The sequence below is a fragment of the Onychomys torridus genome, chromosome 5 (genome assembly GCF_903995425.1).
Source record: "Onychomys torridus chromosome 5, mOncTor1.1, whole genome shotgun sequence".
Taxonomy (NCBI): Eukaryota; Metazoa; Chordata; class Mammalia; order Rodentia; family Cricetidae; genus Onychomys; species Onychomys torridus.
Window position 1 is genome coordinate 74,488,154 of NC_050447.1, and position 14,977 is coordinate 74,503,130.

General features: G+C 41.6%; 1 protein-coding gene across 5 annotated transcripts in view; it reads right to left on the reverse strand.

Moving 5' to 3' along the window:
- Nsun6 (NOP2/Sun RNA methyltransferase 6) overlaps positions 1–14,977 on the reverse strand; it is a 72,286-nt gene that overhangs the window by 17,084 nt on the left and 40,225 nt on the right. For all 5 annotated transcript variants that reach the window (XM_036187226.1, XM_036187228.1, XM_036187227.1 and 2 more), the window contains 3 exons: positions 9,492–9,636; positions 4,438–4,586; positions 160–285 (listed from right to left, as the gene is read on the reverse strand). In XM_036187226.1, the coding sequence (XP_036043119.1) occupies positions 160–285; positions 4,438–4,586; positions 9,492–9,636 (420 nt within the window). The remainder of the gene's footprint in view (positions 1–159; positions 286–4,437; positions 4,587–9,491; positions 9,637–14,977) is intronic.

Below are 14,977 nucleotides of genomic sequence, written 5' to 3' on the forward strand. Positions count from 1 at the left end.
TCTCTTTTGGCCATGTGAATCCCCATGGTCAGTCAGAACACTCCATCACTCTTATGAATAGAGTGCTCCAGAGTTTTGACACTCCATAGCATCCTGTGTATAACAGTGCACGTCACACTGTGAGATGCTGGTAATACTAGGAAATGTTAGTGTTCTCACCTGGGGTTGAAGCTGAAGGTAGGGGAATGTATTGAGGGCCCAGGCAACTTGTTCTTCATTTTCTGCCAGAGTTACTGTACATGTGCTGTACACCAGTACTCCCCCTGGCTTCAGGAGTTGAACTGCCTAAAGAAATCAATGATCAGATTATGCATGCCATAAGACCCAATAAATAACCCAAAGTAAGTTATAAGATGGCACATGGTATCTTACAAGTGATGATAAAATGCTGTCCTGTATGATAGCAGCCTTGTCCTGTAGTTAGAGCTCAATGTACACACTGCAGACAGCATGCAGCCTTACCTGGGAATTTCATGATACACACGGACTCAGCCTCTCACACACAACCGTCAGTTACTTCCTTTCCCATGTTATCTGTATGCCCACACCTATATTTGTAGGGAGACCTCCTTTCTGAATCCTATATGCACATATTCAGTTGTCTGTCAACATTTCTGCTATCTCAGGTAATGTGTGCCCAAATAAATACTCATTGTCCAAAACCTGCTGGAAAAGCTTTCCCAGCCTTCCCAAAGCTCCAGCCCTGAACCTCAGAGCACCAATTATGCTTGTAGTCCTTTCACCTTCCCCTCCACTAGTCAACCCTACTGGCCCTTCTTTCAATATGTATACAGAGATGGATCAGTGGGTAAAAGCGCTTACTGCTCTTGCAGAAGACTCAGGTTCAAGTTCAGCATCTATATAATGGTTCACAATTGCCTATAACTCCAGCTCCAGGAGATCTGATGCCCTCTTCTGACATCTGTTGGTGCCTGCATGCACATGGTACACATACATACACTCAGGCACACATGTATACACATGGAATAAATAAAAAATATGTGTGTGAACCCACACAATCCAGTTTTTGGCTACTACTCCCAGCTTCCACTACCATTATTCCAATTCCAGTCTCTTTTTAACTTTCAGCTGGATTATACATCAGTTAAATCTGCCAGTCTGTTTCTCTGCCTTCCTACAAGCTAGTCTCCACACATTAGTCTGAACAATGCTTTTCAACTTTTTGCTTCTCAGCTTCACAAGTAAAGTCCTGAAAGTTTTCAAGGCTCTACATACAGGTGTTCCTGCCACACTGACCTCCCAGCTTCTGCCCTTCCTGCCCTTCTGCATTAGCAACCCCGGCCTCCTGCTGTTCCTCTAACACCCAAAGTCATTGCTACTTGAGGATCCTTGAGTAGGTTAGGAAGTCTCCTACTTCTCTAAGTTGCTTGTTCCTTCACAATGTTCTACCCATTGTTGCTCAGATCCCCTTTCTGAAATGCTCTTCCTGATCACAGCACACCACAGCAGCACTCCTTTCTGTAGTTTGCTCTACAACATTAATACCATGTAATATAACAAAGTGCCAGTCAGAACAGAAGCTCTTAGAGAAGGACAGGGATTGTCGGCTTTCTCAATTACCATCTAGACATTATTTTGCATGCTGTAGGTATTTAACACGAGTCAGGATATGTACTACCACGCTAAAGTAATTTTCTCCCAAATATCTTCAGTTTATCTTCTTTTCTTTTTAGGCAGGCTCTCATATATCCCAGGCTGGCCTCAAATTCCCCATCTAGGCAAAGATGACTCTAAACTTAGGATTTCCTGCCTTTATCTCCAGGTGCTAGGCTCACAGGTGTGTGTGTACTGTTCCACTCAGTTTATGTTTTACTGGGAATCTAATCCAGAGCTTCATGCATGATAGGAGTAATGGTTAGTGTCACCTGGACAGGATCTAGAATCACTGAGGAAGAGGCCTCTTGGCATGCCTGTGATTGTCTAGATTAGGTTAACCTGGGGGAAAGACCCACCTTCACTGTGGGAGCACTATTCCATAGGCGAAGGTTCTGGACTGATTAGAAGAAGAAAGTGAGATGGGTACTAACATCCATTGTTCTCAGCATCGAGCTACAGATGCAATGTGACAGATGCCTCAGCCCCAGCTGCCATGACCCTCACCATGATGGCTGGATCTCAAAAACTAGGTTGTTTTCGTCAGGTATTTGTCACAGCAACAAGAAGTGACAAACACATGAGGCCAGCACTCGACCAATGGGCTACATCACTAAAATTTATCTTTTTAAGCTCAGAGATTTCCTGAGTTCTCTGAGGCTCTTACACAATCTGTTTTGGTCATATTTAGCCTCTCTCCTAACTCTCCCTTGATTCACTCCCCCCTCCCCCATTTCCTACCCAGTCAACTTTGTTTCCTTTTTTAAATAAACTTATGATTTTAAAATTTTAATAAAAATGTTTCAAAAAAATCATAATTCATACTTGTGCCTTATCTAAAAGAATGTAAACACTGTGACTTTGTGGCAGCTACTATGCTAACGACTTTAACATGAATTTTCTCAAAGAATCTTCACCAACAATGAAGCCAGGCTGCTATTTCTAATAAGTATTCTTACTACATAGTGGTGTTCTCCCCATTCATCCAACTGGAAATCAACACACCCAAAGTCACTAATGTAGAGGAGTCATGGCTCCAGTGAAGACAGTTCTGATCCTAAAGATCACATTCTCAATGTCTCCCTCGCAGTTGGCAGTCTAGCCATGGCACAGGGCACACTTGCTCTCTAAGTTCTCCCTCACAGCTGGCACTCTGCACTGAAATCATCCATCTACTCTCAGCAACCTTTCTGAATTTCCATTTTCACTATAACCCAAAAGCAACACCAGAAGGAAAAAGCAAAAAAGCAGTAACTTCCTTTTATCCTCAGGCATTTCGTCTGGAAAGCATCCTTTCAGGCCAGAGGCATGTTCTTTAATGACTATTCTGAAAACTATTTAATCTACAATCAGTGCTTCTACTGTTTATGAAAGGAGGCAGCAAGAAAGAAAGATCAGAAATGTACTCGAAAACGACCTTAGATGAGTAATAACAGCATATTAGTTCTTGGTGTAGTATATGCATTATCATTGCAGGAAAAGGGAGAAATGATGAATTCATATCTCATCAAAAGAACATTATATTGGGACTGGAAAGACAGCTCCACAGTTAAGACTGCTTACTGCTCTTGCAGAGGACTCGGGTTCAGTTCTCAGCACCCACATGGCAGCTCACGTCCCCTGTAACTCTAGTTCCAGAGGCCTTGTGGTTTATTCTGACTCCTGCATTCAGGCAGTATATATACAGACAAGTAAACACACACCTGCTCATAAATTTTTAAAAATAGAAAAACTGAAGTTAACATAAAATGAAGTACATCATATTTTGAAATATAGTAAGTTTAACAAAACGGACAAATATTCTATTTGTACTGCACTAGATCAATTAAATTTTCAGTTGTTAAGATCCTTCTACATTCTGGATGTTATCATGCCTAGTTTAATAATGTGTTACCCTGTAGAAGACTTTTGACTTCTAACCTCATAACTAAACTAAGCCAGGAAGAGTAAATAGTAATTCATTTATATTGAATTATTTACAGCAATTAGCAACTATGCAAGAACAAGTCAGCCAACTGTCTTTTTGTTCTGTTGTTCTATTTTCATTTAAGGGGTAGAATGTTTACAATTCACTGAATGTCTCAATGAAAACATACTATAGGCTACTGTTGTGTATTTTAAAGAATGGGTCAACAAACACAAAAGCTCCCTAGGTTTAAAGCTTTAACTGGATATGAAAATGCACACAAATCATCACAGCATTTATGAGGCTGAGGGTAGAATATCGAGAGCTTGAGTCCAGCTTATGACACACTGTGAGAGCTTGTCTTAAAAAAACTAAAGCCACACAAACAAAACACTAGGTGTTCTCAACCTCTTCCTTGTCTGTGGCAAATAAACAAGCAAACAAATAAATAATAAAAAAGAAAAATAAAATGAATCATGTTAACTAAATAGCGCAATGACATTAAGCACTCATTTGTGTAAGTATCCCAAACTTGACCTCCACAACCATTAAATAACTGCCTTTCTCTCAACATGCCCACTTTGTTCTACTTTATGTTCCTAGGAATTTGCCTATCCTGATTACCTTATAATTGGGATCATACAAAATTTCCCTTTTGTGTCTGGTTTACTTAACTTAGTATAAAGTCTCCAAGGCTATCTATATTGTAGCATGTACCAAATTTCACTCCTTTTTAAGGCTGAATAAATATTCAAATGTGACCATATCAAATTATATGTCTGCAGTCTCTGCCCATGACTCCTGATTGCCTCCATCTACCTTTTGATCATAGGAAGGCTGCTGCTACACACAATAGTCTTGGTAGACTGAACACTGAACTAGCAATGGTTAATTTCTTCACAACAAAGGATCCATACCACATTAAAGAGTTTTCGCTGTAGTGGCTGATATGATCTCACTTCCTTCAAAGTCCAGGTACAAGCCATATTTGGTCTCTGTCCCATCCCACTGCAGGGTGCATCAAGGAGAATTCGGTCAAAAGATTCTGGTAAGAATGGAGGTGCCCCTATAAAAGAGAATTATAAACATTATCTGCTTTCTTATATATAGGTCTAGAAAAAAATAGAATACTCTTGAAATAGAAGTAACAATAAGAAATTAACATCATAATCCAAGATATTAAAGAAAGAAAAATCTTTTCTCCCTTTAAGCAAGTCCTTGGCTAAGCTAAGAATTACTTCTATTTCATATAGATTTGACTTTGTAAGAACATTAATATGCAGTTGTTGTAGACAAGAGTTTTATTAGTATAACACAAATCACACCAAATCAAATGAAGAACTTCAGCTCCCAGTGTTAGAAGCCATAATGCCCCAGAGTCAGTAGTTAGTACCACTTCCAGTCACCAGTCATAGCGGAAGTTGTTTCCTTGGTAACGCCCCCTGCAGGCAGCTCTCAAAAAGTCAGAGCCTGCCCGGCTCTGATCAAGGATGCTGGTCTCGGTGCTGTTGTTTATTCTCCTGGTTTTGTGGCAATGTGTAAGGCTACTATCTACTATGATCCATTAACCCCCTGGATTTAATAGTCCATCAAATTTCCCTTGTGTGCTCATGAATAATTTCTGATATATTTCATGTTACTGGAGAAAGTTATGAAACTTATGTTCTTTACCTGCAAGCTTGGCATTGTTACTGAATACTTTTTTTTAAACCCAGATTTACCTTCTGTTTTTATCTGGTTAGAAGGCTGTAAGAACATAAGCAATTATCAATTTAACCCACTTTAATCTAGAATCTTTTCTTTTTCTGTTTCATCTACTGTCTTAGAAAAAATACTTTTCAAATAAATCTTTATTTTCTGATACATAGTGATAATGTCCCCCCCACACACACAAAAAAAAACAACAAATTATACCAGTGCATGCTGTCAGTATCACGAATGTGGGTACTTGCTTTCCCCAAATCCTCATCAAAACACCCTTTTATTGACCAATTGTATTTTTCCTTTCAATAAGTACATCCTTTGTGTAGCTTTCCCCTATTGAAACCACTGCCTTTTCTCACTAAACAGAACATCTCTTATATACAGAAGACAGGAATCTTTCTCATAATATTCTATGAATATTTTCCACAATCTATTTTCATAGCTTTAGTTTTTTAACTCGCATACATAAACATCAACTATTAAAATTTTGCTTTTATTCCTATAGTGGTGGTTCCCAGTGTGAAGTCAACTCATAAGGATGCAAATGACTACCATCCTTGCCTGCTGGCTGCAGGAGCCACTACCAGGAGGGTGGGGAGAGGAAAGACAACAGGTAGGGAGAACAGTTTCTCCTCATCCTCTATATTCTTGTCAAAACCTTCATAGTCCTTTTTACCTTGGCACCCCACGTTCCACGCTTTCCTCTGAGGAACAGTCTGGAGCAGCCAGAGCCCTCTGCAGGTGGTGACCAGGTAGTCCCTGCATGGGTGGGTGGAGACTCCTGCAGCAGCTAAGCAGTGCTCCTCCCAGCAGCTGGCAGTTCTGGGTCTCCAGTTTCCCTTTGGCTTTACAGCCTACAACTATCCATTCACTGTGTTCTTCCTACTGCTTATTTTCATGTAAGTGCTCTCTCACTGACTTAAATTTATACTAAATTAGCTATTGAAATACTTTGTACATTTTTTTTATTCTGTGACCATATAATTCATCTGAAATACAACTCTCAACAATTGCCTAAAAACTAAGAAACCTGCAATTCCACAAAGAATGTCCGTGCAAACTACAAGTTTATTCTGAATATGTTCCTGAAGCTCCATATTTGTAGGGCCCAGCACTCTGACAAACCAATAACAGGTTGTAATTCAGAACTGACTCACACTTTATAGGGCACTACTATACCTGTAATTTGATGAGGGTGATGGCAATGCCTAATCTCACTGTTCCTAATAAATTGTGATGGCTGTTCTTTCTTGCCAATTTGACTGGTTTGAGAAATATCTGAGACATTAGTCAAGTACACCTTGGGGTATGTTTGTGATGCTACTTCCATAGAAGATCCAATCACAGGGGCCCCAATCTAAGACACTGATTAATTCCGAATGTTGGGAGGTGGTAGAAGACAAAAGGGAGGACTAGCTGGAGGACACTAGGGGAATGTACTGGAGACAGTATCTTGCCCTAGATGATATCCCCTTTTGCTCTGGTTACTGGTGGCCACAATGGACTGTTGTGATCCATCATGCCCTGCCTGCCACTATGGACTGAAATGCCAAATTAAATCTTTACTTCTTTAAGTTTCTGTCAGATATTTTGTTACAGCAACAAACATTAAGCTAAGACGGTGCGCTTAATGCTGGGAGTCAGAGGCAGGTGGATCTCTGTGAGTTCAAGGCCAGCCTGGTCTACAGAGCACGTTCCAGGACAGCTAGGGATGATACACAGAGAAAACCAGTCTTGGAAAACAAAACAAAACCAGAAAGGCAAATACAAACTTCTACAATAATATACTGTAAGAATACATATGTTCTATTTACCAGAAGCTTTTCCTAACTTAAAACCCTGGAGAAAGCATTAGGAGATGGAAAGACCACCCATGCTCATGGATTGGTAGAATACTTCTGTGAAAAGGGCTCTGTTCTATAAAGACAACCACAGACTCAATACCAGAACCAAATTTCCAATGACATTCTTCACAGAAAAAAGCAATCCTAAAATTCATCCAGAAGCCAAAAGACCCAAATAGCCAAAGCAACCCTAAACAGAAACGCCAATGCCAGTAATACCAGCTTCACATCACACCACAAAGCTATTAAAATAGAGGCACACTGGGACAAAGGGGGCACATTAGAACCACACCAACCAAAGGAACAGAGGACAAGTCTTAAACCCACACAGCTATGGCTACCTCACTTCTGGCAGAGGTGTAAAGTGTGCATTGCTAAGGCAGACTCTAAGGAACAGAAAGACAACTAAGACTGTCAAAGAGAAAGTTCATTGAGTAGAAGAAAAATGATGTGCATCCAAAGAGGAATTAGTTGAAAATATATAGTCAGAAGGAAAAAGGAAAAAGATAAAAAGTAAAGCAAGAAGTTCAAATGCCTGAGACTGTGAGAGACATCTCATCCAAACCACCAAAAAGAGTAAGTTGCAATAATTTGTTTAGGGATACGCAATATAGAAATATACAAATTATGCAATAAAAATAATAAATATGGAGAACAAAGAAAAAATCTTGAGCTTTTAATGCAAAATCCAGCCTCTATCAGCTTCAAATGGCCTGTGATGGATGTATTTTACAGTAAAGTTGGTAAGGTGGGTGACCAACACCTGCAATGGATAAGCGGACGATTGCAGCAGTGCACTAGAAACACACCTAATTACAAAAGAAGGCAGTAACACAGAAAGCAAGGGCGTCTAGAAATCACGTAGGACACACGGAACAAGTGGCTCAAGTCTTTCCCACTCACTTATTGGAATAAAATGGATTCAACATTTCAGACAAAAGACAGAGTAGTTACTCAGACTAAAATCAAACAAAAAGTCACTATTCATTGCTGTAATGGCTCATCACTGTAACCTCACTGGATTTAAGGTCACCTAAGAAACACATCTTAGGAAGTGTCTGTGAGGGTGTGTCTGTGGAGGCATTTCAGAGACGTTTAACTGGAGAGGGGACCCACCCTAAACCTGGCAGCATCACTCCCTGGGCTGCAGTCTGGGAGGAAAAGGAGGACAAAGAAGTGGAAAGCAGCATTCATTCCTCTCTCTCTGCCTCCTACCTATGATGTAATGTTACCAGTTCCTCATGCTCTTGCTGCAACAGCTGAAGAAGCACTTGACACTGCACACACCTTCCGCACCATGATGGAGGGAAGTCATTAACACGGAGTCTACCATGATGGAAAAGTCATGAAGACAGACTACACTGTGATGGAAAACTCATTAACACAGAGTACACCATGATGGGAGGTTAGAAACACAGGGTACACCTCCACAATGTGAAGCAAAAGGAACCTTTCTTTAGTTTCCTTTTGTCAGTGTTTTATCATAGCAACTAATACACAACTCAAAGGGGGAAATATTTAGATTGGCATTAATTGCTCTTCAAAAGAAGATATGGCCAGTGGGTATACGGAAAAGATGCCCACTACAACTAACCTTCAGGAGAATGTAATAAAACCGTAAGACATATAACCTGACCCTTATGAGGAAGTACTTATCAAAAGAAAACTAGAAGGTAATTTGGTGAGAGCTTGGAGAAGGGCACACATGTAATGTTGTAAGAACATAAATTAATATAACCACTAATGAAGTGGCATGGCTCTTTAAACAATAAATAATAAAACAGCTGTGTGATACAGCAATCATGCTTAATAGTGGGAATATATGAATGGGAACTGTTGTTAAAGTTATCTACACTCCCATGTTCACTTCAACACTATTTATAAAAGCAATGCTACAGAACCAACTGAAGAGTCTACCAACAAAAAGTTATGAAAAAAACATAGTGCATATATACAATGGGATATTATTCAGCTTTGAAAAAAAAATCTACCACTTGCAACAGCATGGAAGAATCTAGAGGATAATATGTTAAATGAAACTAAGCCAGGCACCAAAAGACAACTGTATCTGGAAGCTAAAAAGCAGAACATATTAAAACAGATAGAGAGACAGTAGTTATCAGGGAATGGCTGGGAAGGACAAGGAGATACTGTGGAAAAGTTACTAAGTTTACCTAGACAGGAAGAGTAAGTTTTTATGACCTAGTGCACAACAGGATTCTACACTTAGTAATAACATATACTGCATTTCAAAGCTGTCAAGCGTAAATTTTAAGTGTCTTGTGACCTAAACATTATCACATTAAAACATCAACACAGACATTACATTAAAAATTACATAAACACTAATTCATAACTGTATCAAGATCCAATGAGTACATGTAATTACAAGAGGAAAACATGGAACAAGAAAACAAGGTTACCTTCTGTGCCATCAATCCTATCAAGTTTAAGTGCCTTTGTTGCATCGAAGCAAAACGCCCTGATAGAATGAAGTCCTAATAATGAAGCATTCTGCTTTAATTTTTCCACTTTATTCAATATTTTATCCAGTGCTATTACTTCTCCCTAAAAATGAAAATAAAGCATAAATCCAAAGCAGTTATGAAAATCAGCAACACAAAATACTAGTGTAAAACTGTGGTCTCCTGCTTTCCTCCAAGGTCCGCTGAAATCTTTTACCAAATGTACATCAAATTTAAATTGGCTGAGGGGTCTAGCTCAATGGTATAGAGTTTCCTAGCAAGCACAGGTCCCAGAGATAGTTCCGAGCACTGAAAAATTAATTTCTTAAATACTTAGTCTTTTCTTTATACAAACACATACCTGCCAATTGTTCTTACACCTAGCCTATCTTTAATCTATAGAAATCAAACTGAAAAAAAAAAATGTTTGCTATTGTTAGTTATTTTGGCGCTCTTACCCTGCGAGAAAACGTCCCAAACACGACAAGACCACAGAAGAGATTTTATTAAAAGAGGATAGAAGGCATGACAGGCCTGTGGGAAACACACACATGGTCAAGAGAAAAGAAAGAGAGGAGAAGAAGAGGAGAGAAGAGAGAAGAGACCTGTGCAAAATGGCGCTGGCTTTTTAAAAGAGAGGGCTGCGCATGCGTACAGGACCACATGTGGCTCCACACATGCACGTAGATTACATGGCTGCGCACGCCTTACACAGAAATAACTAGGCGGTCTGCCAGGCAAGCCCAACAGTGTGGGCATGTTGTGATTTCCTATCATTCCTGACTTGTTTTTCTCTAAAAAAAAAAGAAAAGATGTGGATAAGTGGGTATGGGGCGCCACTTCTCTCAAAGACTGTTTCAGGCTGAATGGTGGGCATCGATTGGTTCTTGGGCGGAAATGGGGAAGCTGGCTCCTGAAGTCCTGGGATGAAGTCCTGCAGCTGTGTCCATCCTTCATGGTGTGGCTGGTCCTGGGATGAAGTTCTGTCATGCCTTGTCCTGCAGCTGTCCGTCCTTCATGGTGTGGCTGGGAGCCTTCTGTCTGACACGACACTGGTGACATAAAAAGCTTAGAGAAAAGACTCATTATTATTTTATTTTTGGAGTTGACACTTATCTGAGGTAGATCTGGCCTGCCCAGATGGAGACAGCCTTATTTACCTCACCAGATTTAATTGTATTTTCAGAGTTACTTAATGAGAAAGATTTCCAACTAAGATAAGAGCTCATTGTCTCACTTTAAAGTTACCGCCTGTGTTTCTCATGTGCATACAGACAGGGCCATGATCTTTGCCTTGTCCCTAATTCAAAAATAAGTTCTCTTGCACTATCAAGCTCCAGAGGACACCAGGATCCACTGCCTCGTCACCAATTCCAGAGGAATAAGGTATCACCCCTTCCTTTCCCAACTAGGGCCACACAGGGCTGGAGGAAAAAGGGACCATCAAAATATCCAGGTGGTAAGGATATAACAATCTATCACTGTTCAATACTCAGCAACTGATCACCTGTGTTTCCTAATTGCTAAACTAACAAAACAAACAGGTGCCTTAAATAAACTACCTCGAATAAGGCTTGTCTCAGGTAAAAATCAAGCAGAGTACTAAAACATCACAGCCACCTTTTTAACATGTCTCCATCCGGACAGGCAAGATCTACCTCAGATAAGTGTCCGCTCCAAAAATAAAATAATAATGAGTCTTTTCTCTAAGCTTTTTATGTCACCAGTGTCGTGTCAGACAGAAGGTTCCCAGCCACACCATGAAGGACGGACAGCTGCAGGACAAGGCATGACAGAACTTCATCCCAGGACCAGCCACACCATGAAGGATGGACACAGCTGCAGGACTTCATCCCAGGACTTCAGGAGCCAGCTTCCCCATTTCCGCCCAAGAACCAATCGATGCCCACCATTCAGCCTGAAGCAGTCTTTGAGAGAAATGGCGCTCCATACCCACTCATCCACATTTTTTCTTTCAGGAATGATAGGAAATCACAACATGCCCACACTGTTGGGCTTGCCTGGCAGACCGCCTAGTTATTTCTGTGTAAAGCCTGCGCAGCCATGTAATCTACGTGCATGTGTGGAGTAGCCACATGTGGTCCTGTACGCATGTGCAGCCCTCTCTTTTAAAAAGCCGGCACCGTTTTGCACAGGTCTCTTCTCTCTTCTCTCCTCTCTTTCTTTTCTCTTGACCATGTGGCCTGTCACGTCTGTCTCTTCCTATCCTATATTAATAAAAACTCTTCTGTGGATTTGTCATGTTCGGGATGTTCCTTGCGGGGTAAGAGCGCCAAAATAACTAACAGCTATATTTTCAAGAAGCTTAGAAACACTCTTGAAGGTAAACATAACCCACCTATCTAGAGTGACTGCTTACCTTGGGAAAAGTGAGCTTACTCTCTCTTACTGCTGTCTGCAGATCCAGATCTCAGCTCCTCTCCAGCACCATGTCTGCCTGCATGCTGCCATGCTTCTCTCCATGATAATAGACTAAATCTCTGAACTGTAAGCCAGCCTCAATTAAATGTTCTCCTTTATGAGAGTTGCTGTGGTGGTCATGGTGTCTGTCCACAGTCATAGAAACCCTAAGAAAGCCAGTAAAGGAAAGACTCCTTTCCAAAGAAGGATGAGGAAGAGGGTCGGAGCCACAAAGGCACTGACAGGAACACAGCCCAGCAGCATGCTCCCCAGGTGACCTGGTAAAGAAAGACTGGCAGCCCTACTTTTAGGACCAAGCCTGGAGCCGGTTGGCTGAGGCAGTGCCTCTGGTGGTCAGCAGTAGAGGGGAATCCCAGTCGTCACTCCCTAGGACTCCCTGGGTGCTATCTCAAGAAGGATGCTATTGTTGAAAATGAGCTACCCTGAGCCCAGAGAGCAGGCAATGACCATATGTCAGGGAATTTAAATGTAATCTGCTACAGGCCTGGAGGCTGGCTGGGCAGAGCAGGAAGGCCAGGGGCTGACAGTCTGAAAAGTGCAGGCTGCAGGAGTCTCGCACCAGAACCTCCACAGGCAGGCATTATCTCATTGAGTAGGAATAGCAGTAGTGTCTGGTGGACAGAGCCTGAGGTCAGAGGGTGGCTGGACCTCAAGAGCCACCTAGTGACCTGCTGACGTCCCATGCAACCTAAGTCAGAAACTCATTTTTTAGTAAAAGGGGGGGGGGGGAACTGTAGGTCCCTGGCCCCCATTTTGGGTAACTTGCCTTGCTTGCTGACCTTGACCTTGATATCCTCCCTATGCTAATTCCCTGCGAGATTCCACCCTCCTGAATGCTTAAGGGAAGCTCCTTGTCCATGAATCCAGCATATTGGTCGTTAACTGCTTAGATGCAAGATTGTAAAACATGGGGGGGGGGGGCAATCTAGCTCAATGCTAGAGCGCTTGCCTAGTAATAAGCGCAAGGCCCGGGGTTAGATCCTCAGCTCAAAAAAAAAAACCAGAAGCGAACTTCTGCCAACCAGGGTTCCCCCATTGTGCTGTAAGTCTGTATTTAAGACCTCCTCCCTCCTTCAATGACATTCGACATTCAAAAAAAAAAAGAGCCACCTAGTACCCTTTAGTGTTATAGATCCTCAAGAACTCTGGAGTGCAGATGATTATGATTCAGGAGGTTTTGAAATTATGAAGACAGGTCCTCCTCCTGTACGTATCTTAGAGCTATGGTTCTTTTCCACAGTCCCAGTGGCTTGGGAGACATCCCTCAAATAGAATAGCAGAAGAGAAAATCCAGAGCTTTTCAGCAGAGTGAAGATACCCACATGTGACTGCGAAGCTCGGTGGCCACCTGAGGTACCTAGTGTGCAAAGGGAAGCTAGGAAAGTCAAGAGACTTGGTGAGAATCAAGAGCCAATACAGGTTCAACAGCAGCATAAACCAGGGGCAAGACAAGAGGCCACAAACACATCTGACCCACTCACTGCCCTTAGTCTCTGTCTCAAGGACCCCAGAAACTACTCAAAAAATTTCTCTTTTTCTTTTGTCCCCTCTGTCTTTTTTTCTTCTTAGCACTTTTTAGCAGTATTTTCACTCGACTGCATTGTAAAACATTTCATGTTTTTTAATATCCCTTCATGAATTTATTTAACATTTTAATGCACTTTTACTACTAGAAAAATCTATTTTGTTGTGTTTTATTCTTTTTTGTCTCCTGTTCTCCTCCAACTGTTTTCTTTCTAGCATGAGGGAATCATGGAGTGGGCCTGGGCTAGCTGCCTTAAAAGGTGTACATCAATGCCGGGCAGTGGTGGCACATGCCTTTAATCCCAGCACTCGGGAGGCAGAGCCAGGCGGATTTCTGTGAGTTCGAGGCTAGCCTGGTCTACCAAGTGAGTTCCAGGAGAGGCGCAAAGCTACACAGGGAAACCCTGTCTCAGAAAAAAAAAAAAAAAAAAAAAAAAAAAAAAAAGGCGTACATCATAGGTTTTTCAGGGTAGAGTTCATGGCTCCTGGGACACTGTGTGCCTTTCAGTTCCTGAGAAACTGAGGCACCCCCCCCCCCCCCCATCCCCCCCCCGCAGGCAGTGAAGCATGCAGGTCACTTGTGTCTCTGTTTTCCTCAGAAGTCACTGACACATGCAAAAGTCTGTGACAATTAAGTCTTAGACATTATTCTTATATGCCCTGCATCAATTACAACCACCACTGTCCTGGCAATCACCATGGTGTTCTGTTTTGATAGGTGTATACAAAGCCTGACTGCTTGGAATAAACTGGTCTCAGCCTCAGTCTCGTTGAGAGCCCTCCAACCCGGCCTGGTTTGCATTCCCACTGACCATCTCAGGACATCCTGATTTGTAAGTAAGTGCTCGTACTTTCATTAACATTTCTTCTTTACCTTTTTAAAATAAAAATTTATGCTTTCCACTTTTACTCCTCAGCTTGTGTTTCACCTATCCGTGCTATCTGTTCCCTTGTTCTCACAGCATCTCTTCACAACTGCTCACTTCCTTCCACTCACTAAACCTCACTTCCTCATCTTCCCCTTCCTCTCCCACCCTTACGCCTCACTAATCATCCCACACTCCCACTCAGTACTTTTTAATTTCATAGTTCTCTGTTTTCTCACGACGTCTGCACTCACGCTGAGTACTTTCTAACTGTGTGGCATGTTCTGTCATTCTGTGTAAGTTTTACCATTTTTTCTCTTTCATGATCATTGATAACATAAATATCAATGACTCCACTAGATTTTTAAAGGTATTTCCATATCTTACATGGTTTGACATTGTTACTCTTCCAGCAAGGCATTATTTTCTTCTCTGAGCAGTAGTGGAAAAAAAGCCCTCACTAAGAGGCTGTTCAATAAGATCCCCCAAGAAAAGCAGAGCTGTCCAGACCAACCAATGAACAAATCATATCACAGATACACAAGAAACATGCACAGCCAGGCAGTGGGGCTTGGGAAATACCTTAACTCCTTAACTATACATTCAAAGACC